General features: G+C 39.7%; 1 protein-coding gene across 1 annotated transcript; it reads left to right on the top strand.

Moving 5' to 3' along the window:
- Window positions 1-75: 75 nt before the first annotated feature.
- Window positions 76-23,847, top strand: LOC138051641 (uncharacterized). The gene is made up of 8 exons (XM_068897894.1): window positions 76-171; window positions 11,444-11,625; window positions 17,265-17,448; window positions 18,140-18,178; window positions 18,656-18,709; window positions 19,399-19,462; window positions 20,370-20,419; window positions 21,977-23,847. Exons 2-8 carry the CDS (start codon window positions 11,524-11,526, stop codon window positions 22,339-22,341), a joined length of 858 nt encoding a protein of 285 aa, XP_068753995.1. The 5' UTR covers window positions 76-171; window positions 11,444-11,523; the 3' UTR covers window positions 22,342-23,847.
- The last annotated feature ends 302 nt before the right edge of the window (window positions 23,848-24,149 follow it).

Genomic DNA, 24,149 nt, shown 5'->3' on the forward strand with positions numbered 1-24,149 from the left:
CGAGATCTAATCGGATAGCCTTTTTTTATAATCGGCATTTCAAAACTTCAGAAACCAGTAATCTTCGGTCATTCTTCATCAGCTTTCAGTTCTCTCCTCAAGGTGTCCGGCAATCTTGTCCATGAGCCATTGTCGTTCGATTCTTGGAATAGGTGCTGAAAGTGAAACGAGGTAAGGACCGTTCAGCAGATATAAGGTATAAATAGAGGCATTGTCAATAGTGGGGCAGCTAGACCTGTCACTATAGCAAAGGTGACAATCGATAATTTTGTTTAATGTCACCTTTAAATTGTTCATGATACCTGAAGAGCGAGCGCGACACGACTCATATCCTCCAGTTTAGTCAAATGTAGCAACAATGCGTTTCGTTGATACAACAGGGAAAGTTCGAGTTACTAGTTCGTCCGCATTAGGGTAACATTAGGAAATTTAAGCAAAGACTACGGCTACGGCAACGCCACAAAGCAAGAATATTATTGTTTAAAGAAAAAGAAAAAAATTATCTTGCTGTACGCGCACCACGAATTTCCGTGCATTTCTTTGCCATACTCCATAATTGAACAACAACGTGATATCACTAAATTTTAGATTTTGACAGTAACGTGAGCATATGACAATGAATCATTTATCTTCTGTTTTTTGAGTTTAAAACTGTTCTGACCTTTCCAGTTGCAGGTGAATAAGATGAACAAGACTGTGTAATTGCGATAGCGCTAAGTTTTATTTTGGAATGATGTTTTTGTTGCCGTAGCCGTCGTCTTTGCTTAAACTCCCCATTCTGCTTGTTCGGCTTACTGAATTAGTCAGTCGCCAAAGATATATTTTGATGAATTCAGTTGAACTGCGTGGTGACAATCTTTTTTTTTTTTTCAATCTAATGACACGTCACCGCGCTTCGTCGTACCTATCATCATCATCATCATCGGTCGGTTGCTTCTTAAATAATAGGCTATAATTTCTGCTACCGTGCGAAATCAGGAAGACATATATGACGATTAATTTTATCGAATTAATTTGTCTTTATTTTCTGCGGAAATAAGAATTATGATTTCCACGAATACAATACTTTGAGAAGGCTTTTGAAATGCGAGCGACATGGTGTCGCTTAGAACTGAATGCAGGACCGAAGTAATTGAATGGCGATAATTCGGTGCCTTGTCCTGCATTTTTAAGAATGCGATATCAGGAATATAATTAATCTAAAAAGCAAGACCTGTGTTTTTTCGGCGTATGCTACGTGGTCGCTTTGTCTGCTTTGGCATCAGTTTTTGAACATTCAACAACGGAAGTTTTACAACTTCCCCTGTTTGGAGTTGAGATCCGAATGAGGTGCCACTCAAAACGATTGAAACTCCCCGTTGATTCTAGTTTTACGAAATGCAGAGATATCGTCGATTTTAATTCACTTCATCAGTGTTACTTTCAACACATCGCGATCTATTTACATGCACCATGCCGTGAGACGTCTCAAAACCGAGAATTTCGTAACCATATAAGGTTCGTTCAATAAACGTTAGTTAAAATTAGCTTATATTTGACTGTTGCGGACGAATCACACGGCTATTTTCGTCATAAAAACGAGCAATTGGTCTTCCCACCCGCTATGAAGAGATTATTTATGAAAGACATATTTATCTGCGGAGAGAACCATGCGAAGACTTCGATGATTACTTTGCTTATTAAGCAGTAAAGGAAGGAAAGCCCGAAAAATGCAAGATTGAATGGCATCCTGCTTGCTGCAAGTACTGTTCATGATCTAAAACTCTTAGCACGCTGCCTCCACTCTGTTGCGCATTTTGTTAATTCTAGCAAAGTTAAAAGACTATTTACTATTTACTAAAATATTATTTAGTATTTACTAAAATACTATTTATAAACTACTATTGTAGTGTTTGTGCAGATGTTGTTATTTCCCAGTGTTTTCAGTCGATACTCCAGTTACACTGACATTCCATCACGGATCCGTGCAATTTTTGTGTTTTCGTTTATTTTTGGTTTGCTTTGCGGTTTTGATTCCTGCCCATTACATCCTAATTGGTTTACATCAATCACAATTGGAAATTCATCCAATTAAATTTTCCCAACCTGGCGTCGACAGACAACCGTTCAAAAACCCAGTGTCACTATTGAATCGTTTTTCTTTGAGTAAACCAGAAATTTTTAAATTACTAAGATTGGTTTGGTTCTGTCGATGAGGTCTCGATTTCCGATCCAGGCTCTCTCTTTTAATTTAATGAAAGAAAGACAAGAAGCGCCTGGGTACAAGGTTACGATTTCATCAAGAACCCTTTGGCTGCTGAGCTCATACAAGGCATAGTTAATCGAGGGACTGCTTATGAAACCTTAAAACCTTTAAAAGCGAGAACAATGTTGTCGCAATCGATGTTGAATTGACGCGTGATCCTGCACAATCTTGTTTTCGCTTCGCACGGGTTTGCAAATTAGTTGCGCGTAAGTTAATCGAAGGATTTGATAGACCTAGGCCGTGTTTTCACGAGCGGTTTTTCAGGTCGCTTAGAGAGTGACAATGGAAAATTCTGTGAAAACAGTCCTTTCCCAACTCGCTAAAAGTTAAGCGAGTCGGCAAATTTTCAATAGAATTCTTAGGAAATTTAAGCCAGCAAACCACGTAGCTTAAGCGAGTTGGCAATTACTTTCGACCAATGAGGAATCGCTTGCGGTTATTCAAATCGGAAATACATCAGGCGTGCTATTTTTATTATTTTTATTATTGAATTGGCACGTGCTCTCTCCTCATTTAATCTTACCCGTGAAAACGCGCATCATTTTTAAGTCGCTTAACGAAGTCTGCAAACCAAATCACTTTCAAGAATGTGAAGCGCGACAACGGCTGTCATGAAAACACGACCCTAATCGGCTAACTCAATGTTGTACCCAATTCAAACCCTTTGGGAATAAAATGTCCAGGTATTTCCATATAATTTAGATGTGAATGCTACATTATCATGCAAATACAATACACAAAGAGTCTTGATCCCGGGAGATTTGAATTGGGTACAACATTGAGTTAGCCGATTAGGTCTATTGGTTATCCTCTCGAACAAAGGTGTGTTTCATGCAAGGTCAAGGCCAGAAATACGGATAAAAATATAAAGCAAAGAAACTTGTCGAGTTTCATAACCATATCCATGCATTCAGCTATTTACTATAATGAGTAAATCCCCACATCAAACCATACGCAACATGAAAGTAAACACAAGCTAATCCGGGCAAAACTTAAGAGGAAAACCCAAATTTTATCGCTAAGTTAATTATGGAGTTCATTGCATATTAGATTCCATAAGCTACAATAGGTTTGCGATTTATTTGTTTACCGGAGAGCGGGGGAAAAGCGCCTTGCATTCGCCAGTAATATCATTAGAAGATCACCTCTTGAATGCCTTGATCAGCACACCAAAATTTTAAGACGTGCATTCTGTTGACAGCTTGCAAAAGAACCAAACAGTAACTATTTGCGGGACATTCTTACAACTTGAGATTAGCCTGCCGGCAGGCCCCCCAAGGGACTGGGGGGGGGGGTCGACAGAATAGGATACTCCTTTGTGACGTCATTGTTTACAGCACTTTATGCTATTAACATATACGAGACATCGTGTTATAAAATAAGCTGGTTTTACTTGAAAGTTAGACTTGATGATCTAACCAATTTTAAGCCTTTCGGTCTCAATAATGACAAAAATACTGTACTTCTAAGAAAAAATGTTAAGAAATAGAAGATAAAAAACTGATTAAACTAATAAGCCTAGACATTCTTTGTGAAATAAGGAATGAGCATCCGTTTTCGAACATTTTCAGAGTCGATTACTGAGATTCTTGTAACCGCAAGTAAATAAATCAAAAATTGTAAAAGATAATTTATCTATATACACGCAGCTTTAATGATATTTGGCAGACTGAACGTCTGGATTCCTAGATTAAGGAGTATAGCTTTGGTTGGGCGGGAAGCCGTAACCAACCGCTGCATCGACTAAAATCTACCATCACATTCAAAAACATTGCAACACTATATCAAAGTCTTAAAATATCATTGATCAGGTAATGTTCAAAGAAAATATTACTGTTAAAATCAATATTCAGAGTGTTCATTTAAAAAGTCTACCCCGGCTCAGCTTAAATGCCCTTGCAATATGTAACGAGCTTGTCAAGATGGCCATCTGCATCTGTAGCATAATGGCTTCACTCTTGTCTCCCACCAGATCTTTAACATTCTGCTCCACTCTCTTGAGAAACCTCCGAGGACATCCATAATGATGTTGAATTGAATGAATTTGTATTCAGGGTATTTCTTTGTGAGCTCTGATCACAGCTGTCTGTACTTTGTGGTCTTCTCAATATCCTTTGCCTCTCTGTTCTCCAACCATCGGCAACTCATTTCGATGACTCTAACTTCCTTGCTGATTTTGTCAATGATGGTAATATCGATCCTGTTAGCTGCTTTCACCTGCGTCGTGTCTGCATACAAGGGGACATCCCAGTAGGCAATTACCTCGTGCCCAGGGCTTTCCGCGTTGAACAGGAAGAAACGCCAGACTTGGGACCGAACTAGACCAACATATCCTTTACCTCTGAAATGACGAATAGCGACTATTCCTAATTTTTCCTGGATTGACTGTTATCGTCAATTTAGAATTACTCTGTCCCAGGACTTGTGGTAGCAGATGAAAAGAAAAAAGTAAAAGTTGCGTTTCTGGACGGGATTTGAACCCGAAGCACCCACTTTGAAGGAAATGTTTTTATTCACTTAACAACTGGCTGACAATAGGCAATTTTCATGATGGCGTCATTTGACTACAACTACCACAATTCAGTTTGTTTTTCTTTTCATATTTAAATTTTGTATTCCCAGTGGGGTAAAAATAACAATAGCTCTAATTAACATGAGACAAGCGAAACCTGAAGGATTCTGGTACTTGTAGTCAAATGGTGTCATCATGCAAATGTCCTATTGCACCGATTATTTATCAACACTTTATTAGCATATATAAAATCCAGTTGCTGAATAGTGGTTAAGTCTAGTACTTGATTTTAAAATGATTAGCTTTCTCTTGAGGTTTGGTAACAGACATTTTCTCCTGTTTTAAATTGTTTCTTGGCCGGTGATAATACACGTTTAAAGCGGCATTCGGAAGAAAAAATATATTGACATATTTTGAAAAATAATGTCATAGTAGCTAGCGATTCGGTTGTGGAGTGGTTAAGTGAAAGGGTTATTAACCGAAGAGTCCCAGGTTCGAGTCCAGTGAGTTTAGGCATTGGAGTTCGGATTTTAAAAATATATATTAATTTCCCATAATCCCTATCAAGCGCTAAGCGTCCTAAATTGACGATAATAGTCAATTTGGAGAATCTCATGAATTGCCGATAATTCTGTTGCAAGCGCTCAGTTGGTGGGGACGAGCGAGAAAATGGTCCGGATCGAGGAAACGGCGAGCGCCAGAAAAAAAAGAGCCGCCGCTCGCATAGTGAACTGAAATTTGTTTCCAGAACTTCTAAAACCTTAAATACCCCTGTAATATCTTGCAAAGTTCCAAACATGACGAAAATCAAACCAAAGTCTGTCATCTGTCGTCAGAAGAATTTTTCAACACAAAGTAGTGATCCGCTGGAAGGACGTCAAGATACTGTCTGAGTGGGTTCATTCTTTTAGGTATATGACTGGTTTTCACCTTTGGTGCTTGGACCACCCGAATCGTAGAATCACCCGTCATTATCAATTGCTTGGTGTCATTCCAAAGCTTTAATATGCGTCAATCTTTTATGGCAAAGATGACTTAAGAGCCTTTGAGGCTTTACATGTATGAAAAATTAGTTTGTTTAAGTAGTATCCTCTTTTCCTGAAAAGCAAATCTCCTAACAAATCTTTCAGAAGAGATGAATAAATAAATAAATAAATAAATAAATAAATAAATACCAAGTTCATAAATATTAATACATTCAGTGCAAAATCTCAGGCCTCGGAATGCCTTCCCTTTGAAGATATAAAAAAGATCATTGGAAGAAAAATATACCATTCGAAAGGGCCACACAGTGTTACAGTAGTATTGTTTCTTCAATTTTCATACCACTGCACAACTAAAAAAACATGACACGCAACGTGTCCGTAAAGGATGACAGAGCAAAAATACCATTCATCTTTTAGCCGGCCGACACCCATGACGCTTTATCGATTAGTCGATGTTTCACAGACAAAATCTTCATTAGCAAGGCGTATTCTTTGCAGTGGTCTCGTAAAATATTATTGTTTGGCGCTTGCTGCCAACTCTGTGCTTGTAAATTCCAACGACGGTCAAGGGCACTGTCAAGAGAATCTCCAATCAGTTTTCTCATCAGCTCAATTTGCTCATCCAGGTAACCAAGCGAATTTTTAATTTTCCAGCGGAAACATGTTACTTTGGAAAGGCAGATCTCGTACAGATCACTATCACGTCAGATAAAGATTATTCCGGCAAACGAATTCTTTGAAATTTCTTTGCTCTTGATCATATCAGTTTAGACCATTAAGAACTACTGCGGCTTTAATCTCGACCAAAACATTAAAAGATTACTCTATCATATGTGATAATAAAATATTATGATTGACATTGTGTTTTCCCTCCACATATACTATCGCAAATTTCCGATTTTTTTGTCAATAATGTGTAGTGGTTGTTTAGCAAAATTATCTAGAATCACCAATATTTGTTGGTGGCACAAAAGTGATTTCCTTGATATCCTGATAACGTTTTCAGATGGTTATCACATAAAGAAAAGGAATTGGGCGGCTGCCTGTTATTCCCTTATCTTACGGTTTAGACAATAAAAGCGCTAAACTGCAGCATTCCTGGAGATGCAATGTGGATGTCTTTATCAGGAGAATTTTACTTGCTTCTATTACGTATTACCACAAAACGAAGAATATTAGTGGAATTTACACTCCCTTATTCTCGCGCACGTGGTTTGCTTCATGATTACGACCACTCGATCAGACAGCATTTGAAGTATTTTATTCTTCCTATTTTCTTTCAATTAGTACTGAGAGAGACGATGGATAACTAAGAAGCCAGAAAACTAGATTTTGAAATCACCAACTGGTACTTTGAGAAACTTCATACCAGACTTCCGGTTTCATTTTTCCTAGTTCCTTATCAAGTAAAATTTGCAGAAGCCGGTAAAGATTGGTTTTTCGCTAGCAACGAGCAACATACTTAATTAACTCGTTACTCTTTTTTTCCAAGGTAAATGGTTCTAATTGAAGATTAAAATGCTATTGCTGCGTTTGTTGTGGAAACGAGCCTTAAGGTTATATACTGATTATTACGACAAAAATTCAAGATAAAGAAAAGGTTCGTGCCAAAGAAAGGCGATTGCGTAATTAGCTCACAATAACAAACTGTCCGAGCCTGAATGATGGAGTACTGGCATAATCATGATAGCTACATTCGCCGGTGGATGAACTTATTCCTCTGTTGGAAGTTCTGATAGGAACATTTTAAAGCATTTTGTCGAGCTGGAGGGCGTCTGAATCACTTTTCCATGAGCTCGTTCCCGTCATAATCTTTTGTTGAAGTTTTGTGTCATGGCAAAGCTAGTCTTTTTTCACTCAGCGTGAAGATTGTTTCATTATTGGTATGTTAATCGGGTTGGATGAATTCCGCCCGGCTTTTTAACAATTTTAAGTTGCATAATACATTGGCACGTGACTCAGTGTTCCCCTTCGCACGTCTTGCACGTGGGTTCTTCATTGTAATACATTTCTTTGCGGTGTCCTCAAACAAACAAACAATTGAAACATTAACAAACAAGAAAAACCTGAAACGACCTAATTTTAGGTTTTCTTCGGAACGTCAGTACGCGAGCAAACTTTTTTATTCGGCTCTCCTGACTTGACGCTGTTCTCGTCAATGTTCACTGGCTCTTGAGTAACTGGCACATTTTTTTAGATGAATTTCTCGTTATCAAGGGGACGACGCTTATTTCCTTTTTGTAAACTGCCGATGCATTTTTAGTGGTCGATGCCATGCTTAGTGGCCAAGCCTTTCGGAATAAAATAGATACGCTGTTCTCGTCAATGTTCACTGGCTCTTGAGTAACTGGCACATTTTTTTAGATGAATTTCTCGTTATCAAGGGGACGACGCTTATTTCCTTTTTGTAAACGGCCGATGCATTTTTAGTGGTCGATGCCATGCTTAGTGGCCAAGCCTTTCGGAATAAAATAGACCCGAGGAGGGTTGAATTTTCAACTGAATCAGCTAATTTCGCCCAGATTGAAAAATTAAGCCTAAGAAATGATTATGCCCTTACGTCGAGGATAATGTTAGTTTTACTATTTCGATCAAGTATTTACTTTATTTTATGATGTTCGTCCTTCTCTTGCGAAGATGACCACTCAGGGGTTGGGATGGGTGCATAGATGACTAATGAGGCCAATCTTAGCTCGGAAAAGTCTGTTACAATGGGGACATGGAATGCTGGGGGCTGAGCTGGGCTGGGAGGCAGAGCTCTCACAATCTTTCCTCTTCTGGCATTTCTGTTGGTTTTCAAGCACTCGCCTCTTTTTGAAGGCAGCTACTCCGGAACTCACAAGGGATTGCCAGCTGGCACGATCCCCGGGAACGATCCTTCGCCGTTTCTTCCAAGGTGGAGTCGGGGTTGTTGCAGCACTTGAGGAATTCTTTCAGTGACTCTTTGTAGCGCTTCTTGGGCCTGCCGCGTGAGCGCTTTCCTGTTTTTAGCTCTCCGTAGAACAGTCAGTTTGATGATACAGCTATGCAACTCGATAGTGTAGTGGTGAGTGACGTACGCTGCTAATCCGGTAGCCTGGTTCAATACGTGATTTGGTCTTTTTTTTTTTCTTTTTGCTATATTAAAAAAGAATCATAACAGAAAAAAAATATTCCAAGTGCCGTTGAAATGGCAACGACCGTTTACGAAACAGAAATGCGCAGCGACCACCAGCTTGCACACGATGTATAAGCCGGGTTACGTATTCTAGAAAACTACCATCAAGTTTGCGGTAAACGGCAATTGTCAGACTAAAATTGGCGGTTTGCCAAAATTAGAAGAGCCGTCTTTGATTTTGACTGTTATCTTGCGTGTTGGATGCAGGTACCAAGCAACGCCTGAAGAGAGAGAGAAAAAGTAGAATTAAGACGAAGTCCTGTCCATGAACGAACAACGAGGGAAACTTCAGATCGAGATAGCGCTCGCGTAGAAGTTCTACATTTCAAAAAATAAGTCCAAAAATAATAATCTGACAGTTGCAGGATAAGCTCAGTTTTGACGAGACCAGCACAAAATGGACTTTACCCAAAGTTATCTTTGAATGGCTTCCCCCCTGCGATTGACGAAGAAAAGATGTCTCGGTTGATGGCATGGAAAACTGAAACCTTATCAGCTCGAGACTATAGCTACAAAGCGAATAAAACAGATCGTTCATGAAGATAAGAGAGACTTTATGATATACGACGGCAACGTTATATGCTCACGTTGTCGTCAAAACCTAAGATTTGTTGATTTCACGTTGTTGTTTTGTGGAGTACGGCAAAGAAATGCACGGAAATTCGTACTGCACGTGCAGCTCGAGTATTGATCCTTTTTTCAACCAATCATATTCTTGCTTTAGGGCGTTGTCCTTTTCGTGGCCGTCGTCTTTGCTTTATCTCCCTATCGTTGGGTGCTCACGTGGTCGTTAGTCTTAGAGGATAACGTTGCCAAATGCACGTGCAAAACCATTGTTGATTTGGAGGCCATCATGTTTCTTTATATCACTTCTACATCGTTTTGACGTTTTCTCTCTTATCGACATTGTATCGTTGCTTAGCTCTTCAGTGAAACAATTTGCATTACCTAGACTGTAACCGGTCTTATTACGCGTCGTACCAGTGAGGGGATAAGCTTGTAAGGGGAATTCAGACGACCACCAATTAAGCACGAGGAAGAACTGGAAGAAGAAGAAGAAGCGGAACAGGAAGACGCAGCATCACGTACAACAATAACAATAACACCAACAACGAGTGAAAGAGGAGAATAAGAAGCTTTTTGAACGAGAGCTGAAAGCGCTTTTATTTTCCCTTCGATGAATCAGAACGGGTTTTTTTTTTTTTTCAATTGGTCTACCGGAGCTAGATAACTGCGTTGTTGACGCGACTTGGCCGAAATTAGACAACCCTCTTCAAAGATGGGGCTCGTAGATGTCAACGCGGACACACAGAACGCACATGCCTTAACGCGCATAAAAACCGCCTGAAATTGCTCATGCAGTGTACGATTTTTTTTAGTCAGGACAAGAAGACAAGGACTTCCTCTTCAGTACAAGAAAGACATCCTCTTAACGGAGAACGGAAGGCGAATCAACGCAAAATATGCCGATTAAGATTTTCAGCCATAAGTAATTTATTTGCTTTCTCAGTTCACGAAAAAACGATGAGGTACTGTCATAAACGAGGCAAATGCATGCTTCAATATGTATAAAGATTGCAGAGAACAGATTAAAATGCCACATTCCTTGCGAGGGCATAAATTCTCAAGAACTAAAAATAGCGAATAATTCCAAGACGAGACTAAAACTTCTGCAGGCTATCATTTAGAATTTGAAACGTCTTTATTTTGTCGAGAAAGAAAACTATTGTACAAGCAGAATATGACTCGGCTAAAAGAGAGAATGTTATTTCACAAGTTTTTTGTTACAACATGAACTTTTGATTAATAATATGTGGGATCTAGTGTATGTGGAGAATATATATCTACCGTATATATTATTGTTCGCGTGACGTTACCGCAATTATTCTATGGCGTGCAAACATTGCTGGCCTTTGCGAGCGGTGTGGTAAATGGACGCGCGTCTTTAGATTGCGCTCAAACTGAGCTGTTTGACAGGAAAAAATAAACTGCTTTTAACCCCGCCGTATCAGTGTTGTTTTTTTTTTCTTATTTCAAGCTATCACTTTTTTCACTGGTGAAACTGCACGCAAAGTATAAAGCCCCTGTTCATTCCTCAGCTAAATGAAGTTAATCTTCTCGACCCTTAAAGCACCTCTCGTGTTATGCCTCATTCTCGTCATCGCCAAGTAGTTTTGTTGATGTTTTGATACAGGTACTTCTGAACTCATTCCATACCTCGAGTATGGCATCCCGTCGACCTGACGTTGGCTTAGGGCCTGTTGGCAAATTGTGGCGTTGAGTGGGATTTCGATCATGTTATTGTAACTTGAACCATGGCACTTTGCCTGATTCTTGAGCGATAAGGAGATCACATAGCATGAACTCCAGAGAGCTATAAATAAGGCGCGGTTTTCTGTTTATAATTCATATTTTACATGCACAAGTCTTGTGTCAAATCAGATAACTGTACTTTCACGACCAGTTATCGACCGGGTGATAATATCAGTGTTTGACATCGTAGGCTTTTTGGATTGATAGAAAATATCTCTCTTCATTTCAAGGTAAACGTCTGTGGTTACTGGTGTTTATTCTGACTGCGTTCGTCGTCTTCAAGTGTGGTGATATCTACATTCAGCTAACTATGAGTATGAGGCTCTGGAAGCAATCAGTTGACATCACAGTGCTTGTCGCCATTTGTGTCCTCTTGGCTGTTGGGGATTCCAGGAGCGTTGGATCATTGAAGGTATGTTGTATATCCAAACATCTTTAGATACGTTGAACAGCAACTTTATGTCAGATTGTACAAAAACTGCAAGTTATGTAAAGTACGTAACTCCTCATGTACGGTAAACTCGTATTTTCCACATGTTCGTTTTAGACGGCTTCATTTTCAAAGGGTACGGATTGAAAACATCTTATCTCTTCAAGTTGTAATGAGTATATTATTTAAGACTCGCGGAAGCAACATTGCGCAAGCGATTAGCAGAAAGAGGCAACATGAACGCATCTAATTTCGGTGGAACAAACATGCAAAAATGGTCAGTATGACATCATCAGCTAAAGAGAACAAGATTTATCGCTGAATCGCGAGGAAGAATTTCTGTTGCATAATAAATGATAGCCCAAGGAGCAGCGTTACACGACTCATGATAGAATTTTCTGGAATAAGACGGATTACACTTAAATCGGCTCACAGGAATATATTTCATTGTTGATTACCAAATCCATCCCAGCCATCATTTTGGCTTCTGGCTAACAGAACGATGACCCCGCGTTGAAACGGAAGCTTATGCCCCAACTTGAAGTTCATTGAGCCGCGAAGCCGCCGTGTTCCCATTTAGTTCAAGTTCATTTCTTAAAGTAGTCTTTTGTAACATCAAGTTTTCAGAAATTTACTCCACGATTTTTTACCAAATTCGTAATAAATCGCGCCGACATCAAAAATGACGATTGCTTTCAAATACGTTTTTGCCTTTCGTTAATAATACTGATAGTTGTCTTCTATTCGTCTTTTGCAAATGTGGAAAAAGGGTACCTGGTCAGATATCACACCATTGTGGACGTAAATTCTACTTAAATTGCTTAATCTAGTGTACGTTCGTGAACGTGCGCAAATAATATGTAAATCGTTTTTGCGGTTTCTTTGAACAAGCAGTTTACACCAATCGATGAAATTCGAATTGTCACATGTCACTGAAGGGAGAATTGACACTACTGAGTAAGTTCTGTTTTGGCAAGATATAAAAAAAAGTACTCATTACAACAACTGAACTGAGGTGAAGATGTCTCACTCGACGCATGAAAGTCCTGCTTACCAAATGACAGTGGTTTAATGTAACGAGTAAACGAGTTAACTCCAAACCCTTCGTCATTACAGGAAGCGACCAGATTTAGGCTCCCAGCTATTTAAAAATCAAGAAATCAACACTTAATTTTAGCTGCTGATATCCCAGCTGGAAAATTTAAGATATTATCTTGCATTTGCGTGCGAATCGCTGCACGATGCTGACACCAAACTTGCGAAGTCGTCAAGATGCTTTTACAAGGAAAATACTGTCATCTCGAGCTACAAACGCGAGAGGTCTTGCGCAAGCGCAAAACGATCGAAAGAGCGTGCTTTTTGCTGTGAATTCCACCAAGGCTGAATTGTGTACTTTAGGTTCTTTCCATATGGCGAAACATCTGGTGTTTTGTTAAACAGTCCAGCTTCCAGATACTTCGAAGCGAAAATGGACGGATTACCGTGTAAGAGGAGATGGAAAAACACAATGTCATGCTATCTGTCGCGGCAAATTTTTATCTTTGTAGTAATTACGAACACGCCCTTAGTCCAATATTTCCCAAACGATTTGTTTTTACTGGGGTTCACAAAAAAACCATCTGGAAATATTTTGTAGCTATTTCAGTAAATGTTTCACATTATTACACGATTATTCGCAGAAATCCAATTATTTTAAAAGTATGTTTGAAGGTCATCATCTTGATTAATGAAAGCACAGCTATTGACATTTTATCCTTCCTAAACGGTTCAAGATGTGAACACTTCAGAAATCTGCCTTGTATACTAGCATTCAAAAGAATCTCTTTGGAAGAAACTTATCTCTATTTGTAGCAATACTAGATAACAAAAAACAACAACCTTCCCTTGCCTCGCGTCTACATAAAAGATAGAGAGATTTAAGGCGCTATTACACTAGTCAACGTTTCTTGCAACTTGTCTCGCATGAGGTTAAAGGAACACTTTCATTGTCTGGTGCGACACAAGTTGCAGGACTGCCTTTACCCGTCGCTGCGTTGCATGGAGCGTTGCGGAAAGTAGAACTCAATTCCACTTTCCGCAACGTTTTCTGCTACTTACATTGGGAAATGTTTCGTGCAACTTGTCTCACCATAGCGTTGCGAGACAAGTTGCACCAAAAATTGCACAGTGCTACAGTGCCTTTAACATAGCATTTACCCACAAGCATGAAAATTCTCAAGTTCTAATTCGTCTCCCTCTTTTAATGAGTTACTTGACACTTGTAGCAAACAGGCGAGAAATGAGATTATATCAAACAAGTTCTCTTCCATTTTTTTATTTCATTAAAACGCAATTTTAATCCGACGTTTGCCTTTCAATGCCAGAAACTTAATGCGAAATCTTTGTAATATATCGAACTGTGATATCAACTCAACATATTAGGACCGAATGAATAAAGATCTTAGCGTTTATACTGTTTTTCCACTCTTTAACTGATCTATTATGTGAGAGAGCATTAGACATGTACAAACAGAATGGGGAGAAAAGAAAAACGGCCAACTGGAAAACATGGACTGGACTCTGGACTGGACTTTGGACTGGACTCTGGACTGGACCCTGGACTGGACCCTGGACTGGACTTTATTAAACGAAGTTAATATTTAACCGTTTCTATTTAATTATTAACCAGTGAGAATGAGAACGAGAATGGATGTTTTTTCCAAAGGGAACATAAACGAAGCTAAACGAAAAATCGAACAATGCTGCCCAGTAACTTTCAATCAATGCCTGATCTCAAACATATTCTTATGAACAAATGGCATCTTTTACAAAACCAGCCCTTACTACGAAATATATTTAAAATCCTCCCCTGATTTCATATAGAAAAGGGAGGTCATTGAAAGATGTACTCGTCAGAGCAAAACGCTGAGGTCTCTTAATTTCCTATCCTGACCAATAGGAGTCTTGTTTGGCCTCTCCACACCATATAACATTATTATTCAAACAAAGATTACAACACAGGGGTTACCTAGATAACCTTTTGAACATGATCCTATCTAAAGTCAATTTCAGCCAAAGAATGTCGGCTCTACAAAATAAACAAAAAACGCGCAAAAGAATTTTGCCGTTTGTTACAGAATACCGCCCATCAATGCCTGATCTCAAACATATTCTTATGAACAAATGGCATCTTATACAAAACCAGCCCTTACTACGGAATATATTCAAAAATCCTCCCCTTATTTCATATAGAAAAGGGAGGTCTTTGAAAGATGTACTCGTCAGAGCAAAACTCTGAGGTCTCTGAATTTCCTATCCTGACCAATAGGAGTTGTGTTTGGCCTGTCTACACCATGTAACATCATTAATAATTAAATAGAAACGGTTAATCGTTATATTATTGGTTAAATATTAACTTCGTTTAATAAAGTCCAGTCCAGGGTCCAGTCCAGGGTCCAGTCCAGAGTCCAGTCCAAAGTCCAGTCCAGAGTCCAGTCCATGTTTTCCAATTGGCCAAGAAAAACAACATTAAAAATGTCTGCCGTGTTACCTGAGTCTCAAAGAGCACGTAAGAGGAAACAGATGAGCGGATCACAGTCAAATGTTCTCAAAGCCTGAATAAACATATTCAGTCTCTTCTAAATAAGGCAATATTTTCCTGCATAAGTCAAAAGCGGCTCAAGAGCCACGTTTTTGGAAACTGAATCAACGCTTTGAAATGAGCGTAATCCAACTCGAACAATATCTAATATCGAAATTCGTGACAAGGTTACCTCAAATTTGGTTATTGCACGTCGATCGAGAACGGCGCACGTGACGAGCAAAACATTTTTTTGCTCTTTAATCCCACGGGTTTTTTTTTTTTTTTTGCCGTTCTCTTTCTCAAAGACGTCGTCGTTACCCTGTGACGTCACGGAAACGTCACCTCAAAATATAACCCTTGCAATATCGTAAGTCTTTAGCGATTATTCCATCTTGTTCACCTCGTATAATGTGGACAAAGTATCCTAAAAATAGAATGATACGAGCGGTTACATGCCTGCAGAGTAAAAATAGAAAATGAAAGATTCACTTTTGTAAGTTCGAGTTATCGTCAAAACCTCAAATTTGGTAATTTCACGTCGTTGTTGTGAGTACCGAAAGAATTTGTGCCAAAAGGCATGCCGCACGTGCAACACGATTGTTTCTCCTCTTTTTAACCAATGATACCGTTGTTTTGAGGCGTTGACGACCGCGTCGTAGATCTTTTAAAGGCGCCCGCAAACGAGGAAACGATGTTGCCGAAACATTGTTGTGGAAGCAAATGTTTCCCCGTTTGCGGACCCAGGAAACAATTGTTGCGGAAGCAGAAATGTTTCTGAATTTGTTGAGAAACATTTTGCTTCCTCAGTAAATGTTCCCTGGTTTGCGTCAAGGAAACATTTCTAGAAACAATGATTCCTCGTTTGAGGGCGCCTTAACGTCAACAATAGGATTGCGTGACTAACGTTCGCCCCAGGACCTCTCGGCTCACTCTTAACGTCTCCGCGACAATGTTTCCTCGTTTGCGGGCGCCTATCAAGTCTGTGGATTTCCCGATGGTAACGTCAACAAACAGGTCACTTCAAAATATCACTGCGCTCTATGGTATATTCCATCTCCTTCACGTTGCACAATGTTTGAGAAGTATCCCAAAACTAAATTGGTACGGGCAGCTCTCAGTAAAGTAAAAATAGAATGAAAGATTCACTTTGTCATAATCACTATATCACGTTGTTCCTATGCAGAGTACTGCAAATGCATTTGTTAAAATGTGTGCCTCACGTGCAGCAGGTTCATTTTTCCCCTTTTAGCCAATGATATTCTTGTTTTGTTGCATTGCCGCTGCCAAAGTCGTCGTCGTTGCTTCAAAAGGGAGCTTAAGCAAGAACGACGACGACTGCCACGAGAACGCTGTCCAAAAATATTATTTAACAATTATTCGCCGAAGGCGAAGTGAATATTGGTGAATATTTACCGAGGCGTAGTCGAGGTAAATATTCCTCAATATGTACTGAGCCTGAGGCGAATAATTGCTTTAGTGTAATTTTCAGCGGTGAATATCAAGAAAGTGCAAAACAACGTGCTAAAACACGATAAAAGGGCACAAAAAGTGCTTGATTAGCTTAGCAGTCGCGCCTCCAAATTGTTATATATACCGGATAGCGTGGTGAATATGACACTAAATTCTTATATTCACCGCTGAAAATTTTACTAATTCTCATTATGGTAATAATTTTGCCATTACTACAAGTCACTCGGCATGGAAAGTGTGTATCAACATTCTAGGAACAAAATTATTGAGAAGAGTGTGGAGATTTCGAGAGGATTTGGAAAACTTATCGTCAGGTGCTCACGTCCTCCACATTACCTCAAAATTGGGCAATTTACGTCGTGTTCAGAGCGAGAACTGCATAGAAATGTAGGCAAATGTCACACGTACGTGCAGGTCGTGCACAGGTTTTGTAAGGGGGGGGGGGAGGGGGGAGTTTGTCCATTAGACCTATTGTTTTGTGGCGACCTTTAAAACTTTCTGCCGAAGGGTGTGGTAGTTTTGCTTCCTGTTCTGTTTTTTGCGCGTTGTCAAGGCTGGAAATTAAAAACCGACCGGTTTTCTTTCTCAGCACCAGAGCCACAAAATCAAGAAGAGGTCGTTATACGAAGAGACATGCCCACCACCATATGTTATTGAAGTAACAGAGCAATGCAAAGACACTTGTTTGGACGATGACTACTGCGTGGGAAACCAAATGTGCTGTTTTGATGGATGTTCGTACGTCTGCATGGATCCTGTTCCTTCGGAAGCAGGTGAACTTGTGTTGCATTTCTTTGGGAAAATCCATAGTGCTGGCGATCATATAGTACCCCCTGAACTGGGATCATGTATGCCGTTGTTAATTATAAAATGATTAGGATAGTACGCGCACTTTCATTGGTCAATAGCAGTGTTTAGATGAGAGCATGTAAACACGGCTGCGACATCTCGCGAATTTTGATTGGTTATGTATTGTATTTATGTATTTTGATTGGTTGGTAGGAAATATGAGCGTGTGTCAAGAAAATCTGTTTCAATCAAAAAGTGAAAAAACCAGCATTTTCCTTCATTTGTTGAATTATCTTTGAGAAATATTTTATAAAAACAGTAGAAAACGTTTTTCCTGTGTTTGCATAGCCTGATATAAACGCGAGAGGGGTTGGGAGAATTCTCGACAGTTATGCAAACCCTCGACTTCGTCTCTGGTTTGCATAACTGTCTCGAATTCTCCCAATCCCTCTCGCGTTTATATCAGGCTATGCAAACACGGAAAAAGTTTTCTATTGCTTAAATGTTAAGTCCTATTCTTGTTGTCGAGTTTTCTTTTATGGTGGATCTTTGCATTCATTGATATTTTCCTTTTGATATGATATATCAAATACATGCGACGTGTACTTTGCAATACAAACAATATTTACCATGAATCTAACTTTGTTGTTCCTTTTTCTTTCAAATTTATTTTAGTTATTGATTGGATCGATGACAAGCCTTCGTCTTTACAAGGTTGGTGAAAATTTGTTGTTATACCTCCCAACTCAAATATGTTTTTTGATGGGGGAGTGACCGTGTCACGTGCCTATGGGTCAAAACTCACCAACTCCTAACTCGCACGTGATCAAGTTGTACACCTTGAAACCGAGGATAATTTCTGCCAGCCCACGTCAAGAGAAGCTTTTCCTCTGTCATGGCAACCAAACGCTTTCAAACAATTGTAGTTTTGAGTTGGGAGGTAGAACAAAACAGTTTCGCTTCGGGGAATATTGATGGTCACTGGGAAACAAATTGGTGGTCATAGTGAGATTTAAATGAGAAGGATTCACTCCCAAATCTAGCGCCCCAGCCAACAACCGACACCGCAACCAAACCTTCTCCGGTGAAAAAGCAGAGATAGAGACTATGACTTCATAAGCCCTTTTCCACATTAAGGTAATCAAATATTCTTTCGATGATTTTTCAAATAACATTTTTTATTCTTTACAGAGAACGTTGGAAACCCTGAACTAGAGATTATAAATCCTGTCATCGAAGAACTTGGTGAGTCAATTTTTTTCACTTTTGCAGCCAAGTAAATTCCAATTCTACTCGTAGGACCGTCCTCGATGAAAAACAATTCCTGAAGGAAATATAGTCTTTTCGATTTCATAAAGTAGTTGAGGAATGGGCTCTCATCTAATTGAAAATCATTTTAGCTGCATGCAGTAAATTCCATGATGCAGTTTTAGAGTGGACGTTCTTGTCTGTGTTAGGGCGTTTGTCTTTATGACTGTGGGGCTGTGTTTCTTCCGGAGACCGCGCCAAACTCGTTCCCAGGACTGGCGGGCCATACTTTCAGAGGAGAAAAGCCCTGGAAGCGAGCTTGGAGACCGCGCTTCTTTCAGTCAGCGACATAGCATTGTTAGCAATAACAGCAAAGTCAGCTTGGTTTCGAATTAGCAAATCCATAAATCACGGACTTTCAACAATTCTGCGCTGTGTCAGAAATAATGGTGGCTCCCACCAGTTACTAAAATGGGCCTTTCTTAAGTTAAGACCACCAACCAACACTTCCTCCATCATCATCATTATCCATTTGACTTCTCGCTTCGGCAACCATCACCATATTTGGTCACTTACAACGCTTTTTTTCTCAAACGCTTCACTCAGGAAGCGATGCTATTCCTTCAAGCGATGGCAATTGCTTTTGCATTTAGTAACAATTACGCTTATGCTTCCTGTGCTTGTAGGATGCTACTATCGAGGGATGATGTTCACTGACGGAGAAAGAATTCCCCTTGGCTGCAAGCTATGGTAAAGCTATATAAGCATTTTAGAACTTACTTAGAAAGTCTTACATTTCCTCCTTAAGAAGGGAAAAAAAAGAGAAAATTTGAATGGCTGGAAGAGAATACTGCCCGATAGAGGATCACTGGTCCAAGAGATAAGCGGGAAAGAAAAGCCAGCTTACCAAAATGAAGCATTCGGGTTTTTTTCGAGAATTCCTGAATCACTCATTCATTAATACAACTCTTTCCTTTTTTATCGGTGTTAACATTCATCACCCACTCAATACGCAATAAACTTTGCATGTAGATAAAGTTGGGCCATTACTTTGGCCGCTGTGACGTCATGTCAGACCCTCTATTGAACGTAAGGAAAAAAAAAACAAAGAAAGCTTTTTAAAAACAGTTCAAGGAAGAGAGCTTTAATTTATCCCTCCAAACACACAAATGTCGTATTAGATATTAAATGGATGGGTTTATCAACTTGTTTGATATGGTAAATTCAATTGAATTCTGGGCCAACGCTCGAAACGTCAGCTTTCTATTTTCTCTTCGGTGGTCAATTTAGCATGTCAACCCAGTTAATAAACCCACTCCTGTGTTTCTCTTCCCAACTTTCAATTACAGACTCTGACAAAACCTCTTGAATGATTGTATTTTCGTGGGAAATGACAGATTATTTGAGTTTTTTGCCACAACATTTGCTTAAAAAGCATGAAAATGATGTTTTTGACGACGTTTTTTAAGGTGTATCATGTCCTTGCTAAGCAATACCCTGAAATCTCATCACGTGCTGTTTGTTGTTGGATGTATGATCTTTCTCGTGACGGGCTGAGCTTTCTTATTCTATCAATTTGATATGTTTGTCTTGGCTCCCTAAGCCAGAGACGTTCTATAAAAATCAACTGACATTTTTCTCTCCTCTACTCCATCAGCTCCTGTTTCAACGGTAACTTGATGTGCGACGTTGCAAACTGCAACAAAGGTATACAAATGAGTTTAATGAATGAAAGGTCTTTCAACTTGGAGTTTGTGTATATTTCTTTCATGTCCATTCCGCGTTTCAAATATATGAACAGTTTTATATTCCAAAAATCGTATCTTTCTTTGTTTTTGTGAGTGAACTTGCTCATATCAATTACTGTTCTTTCCGAGGTTGTTGTTGTTATTATTATTATTATTATTTAGCCATTGTGAGCTAGCGATCCTGCCCGGACTTCCTGATTCACGGGGGGATACATTAAAAGAAAATTCGAAAAACTTGTTTAATTCCTTCCTTCACGCCAGAATATTGCTTAGCATAGATTGGTCACTAAGCCTACGTCAACGCATTTTTACAGACCGATCTATTTTTAGGCGAAAAACCAAAGGCAGTTCCGGTTCGGTGATGCTATGACGTCAAGTTAGTTTCTTGTGATTGGTTATCGGACTCCTGTGGTAGTCTCATTCGCGGGAAACTCAATCTACTATAAAATCGCTTAGTGAAAACACCGTGACAGGAATATAGGGCAGTTGTTCGCTCCTAGTCATAGGCTCCTGACATTGTGAAATGACTTGCAATTATCTTCGCAAAACATAAAACGAAGTCTTTACTTTGTGACATCACACCAGCCACAGACACACAAATGAGGCAATCATCACGCGAAGAAAATGGACGCAGCCGGCGCCGGCGCCGGATAGCGTGAGAAACGCGAGCTGGCAAGTCACTAGTCTTTAATGCCTCTCATTGGCCGAGAGAGTAGCTCGAGATTTTCAAGACTATCAGACTGTCACTAACGGAGAACCAATATTATAAAAAGACAATCAAAAATTGATGGAAAACAAAGGCAATGGCAGTGTTGCTTTTTTGACACCCAATCGAAAATATAATCACAACACAGACCTGAATAACTTTAGACCAGGATGAAAACATATATTTTATTAAAAATTGAACTACGGATATCAGATTTCCAGCATTTCCATTGGCTCGCCGGACACAGGCTATCAGTCCATATTCTTGTCGTACCTAATATGAATAAGGAACGCGTCAGCAATAAAGCGAGCTGAAAACATTTTGCCGAAAAAAATGGCCGACAAATGCCGTTTTGAACCGGAACTGACCGAGGCAGAAATCGATGCTCTAGTGGAAGAGTTGTTGATCCTGGAGTTTTTAATAAAACAAATATTCTACTTGGGCTGGCTGGATATAAAATGATAATAACTAACTCGGCGCTACGCGCCTCGTTGGTTACCTATCACTTCATTTCCAGCGCGCCATCGTAGAATAAGCTTCAACTAGTCACAAGTAAAAACTCGAAACGCTGCACTGTATTTTCTTTTGAACTAGGTCTTCTCGGACCATGGTCTTTTGCATTTCCCTTCCTTCATGACCACACTCAAAACTTGAGAGAACAATACAGCCATAGGCTGCGAGTTCCTACAGAATTTTAAATTGCTTATAGATTATTCCCAGACCAAAAGGTTTCTTTGGACATATTTAGCATTAGTAGGAAAGGAAACGCTTTCACGTCAACCGATATTTTGCATTCTTTCATGCTGACAGAGTACCAAGCACGCCTCGCTTTGGAGCTCAGCGGGTCGGGATCTGGAGACGACGAGGATGATGACGATGATGACGTCAGCGGCAAAGCATCTGGAAACGGAAACCGGTATCCAATCGTCAAGGGACTGGAATACAAAGAGGAGTTTGTTCCCTTTGAAGAACTCCAACCAAATAAAAAGAAACCCTCAGGCCTAAACGAGACGTCTATTCCTATTCCCATGGGGGATAACGAGATCGAACAAAGCGGAGAGGAAGAAAACGGTAGCGGAACAGATAGCGGGGATTCGTTTGTTCCCTATGACGAGGAAACCAAGGACGAAAACAATGGTGACAATGTCGCCTCTTTTGCGAGAAGGCTGAAATAATAGGCTGGTCACATCAATGTGCCAAGCAACGTCAGTTGCGACTAGTCAAAAATCACACGAACGCGTCGCCCAGATGTAGCATATCATCAATGTACCACAAAAGCGCACACATATTCGCAACGCATTTCTTCGCCAAGATGGATTCTCCCAGTTATTAGAAGAGGTAGTTAATCAGAAGGTGTGCGAATTACCCCACTATCATACTCACACTGTCTAGGCTACCTTAAGTCAACCTACAACAATACGCCTCGAGTGATATCACGGAATACAGCCCTGTAGATGAAATTCATAACATCCATCAATGAGGTTGAACTTAATCACGTGACAGCCAGCGTGGCGTGCTATTCTTTTGTCGAAGATAACACTGGTAACGACATCCTTAAATTATGAAGTCGTGTCATTTAAGTAGAAATATAACCAACGTGTGCAGAAAGCACGTTACTCTGTTATCAATTAATAAGGCAGAGAAAGGCTGGCAGCTCAGTTGCCGGCCGTGTGCAAGATTAAAATTAAATGAATGGTTCCTCGAGTAAAAATTGAAAAAACAATGCAAGGAAAACAAAATGGATGACGTTGAACGTATGGGCATGCATAAGAGTGACAGCAACCATCGGACTGAAGAAAGAATGCCAGTCACGGTTGGCAAGAATATTAAACAACCGGTGTTTTGATTAGTTAGAAATGTTATTGCTTTCACCTTGAAAGAACGATACAACGTGTTATCAGAAGCTCATCATGACGCGGAGACTTAAATTCCCATATATTATATGTACCTGTTTGGAGTTTTCTCATACTTTCCGTATGAGCGGTTAGCCACCAACTCCAGTCCGGAGTTCTTAAAAACTCAAGCATGCGTTGGGATAGCAACAAGCATATTGTGCCAAAGATCTATTTTTTGGGGCTAATTTCCAAGATTCTACGGTTAAACCAGGCTGAACGTGACTCTTACCAAAAAATTAAGAACAACATTTAAGAAAACCCAGATAAAATATGCCGCTGACTGGTGTCGTTGCTATCGCAACTATTACGTCAAAAAGACACCAATGCGTACAATATCAGACTACAGACTTCCTCATCGTCTGTCCGGTTTATAGTTCAGGCTATTTTTCTGCCTAGGCTTATTTGTTATTTTCGTCTTTACGAGTGTTCATAGTCTTATGAAGGCTCAGTTCCTTGCTTAAATTCCCGACACATGGTCGTGCGTAGTTAGCCGTACGTTTTAACGATTTGAAATCTTTTGTGTTTTTAATATAGGCTTGTTTTTATACCGATGTGTGCACGTGTTTTGTTAAAAACTTCGAAGTGGCTTCCTCCAAAGTATTGCCTTTTTAGCGAATCAACGTACAAAATGGGGTAACAGATTTTTCCCTCCTCAGTGTTTTCGTTTTTCTTCGTTCTAAGATTGAGGAGGCGTTTTAAAAACATTACCAGGTACATATGAAAACAGTTACGTTATATTCGTATAGAAGTATGGAAATATAAATAACAAAAGTTCTGCAAAAATAACTTGTGTTGATCATTGTGTGTGGAAATACGTCAAATTCAAAAACGTAAGAAAATCTACTTTTAACGGGAGTGGCTTTACAGCTCAGTTAAAAACGGATTTTTTTTTTTCAAAACTTTGAGCATAGAATGATGTCCTCAGTCCCTGCGCGGCTAATATATGCAAATCTCAAATCTGAGCTCACAGCGGGATTTTCGTCGACGCCATGGATCGCTTTAGCGGGAGTTCATGGGGCCTTTTAAAGCACGCGGAAATTTGAAGAGCACGAGTGAAGCGTAACAGTTACTGGAAGCATGGACCAGAG

This window comes from Montipora capricornis, chromosome 6 (assembly GCF_036669925.1).
Source record: "Montipora capricornis isolate CH-2021 chromosome 6, ASM3666992v2, whole genome shotgun sequence".
Lineage (NCBI taxonomy): Eukaryota > Metazoa > Cnidaria > Anthozoa > Scleractinia > Acroporidae > Montipora > Montipora capricornis.

Coding starts and splice junctions, on each gene's coding strand:
- LOC138051641 (XM_068897894.1), top strand. CDS start 11,524: ATGAGTATGAGGCTCTGGAAGCAATCAGTTGACATCACAGTGCTTGTC. Junction 18,179..18,655: donor CAAGCCTTCGTCTTTACAAG/GTTGGTGAAAAT, acceptor TATTCTTTACAG/AGAACGTTGGAAACCCTGAA. Junction 20,420..21,976: donor CGTTGCAAACTGCAACAAAG/GTATACAAATGA, acceptor TCATGCTGACAG/AGTACCAAGCACGCCTCGCT.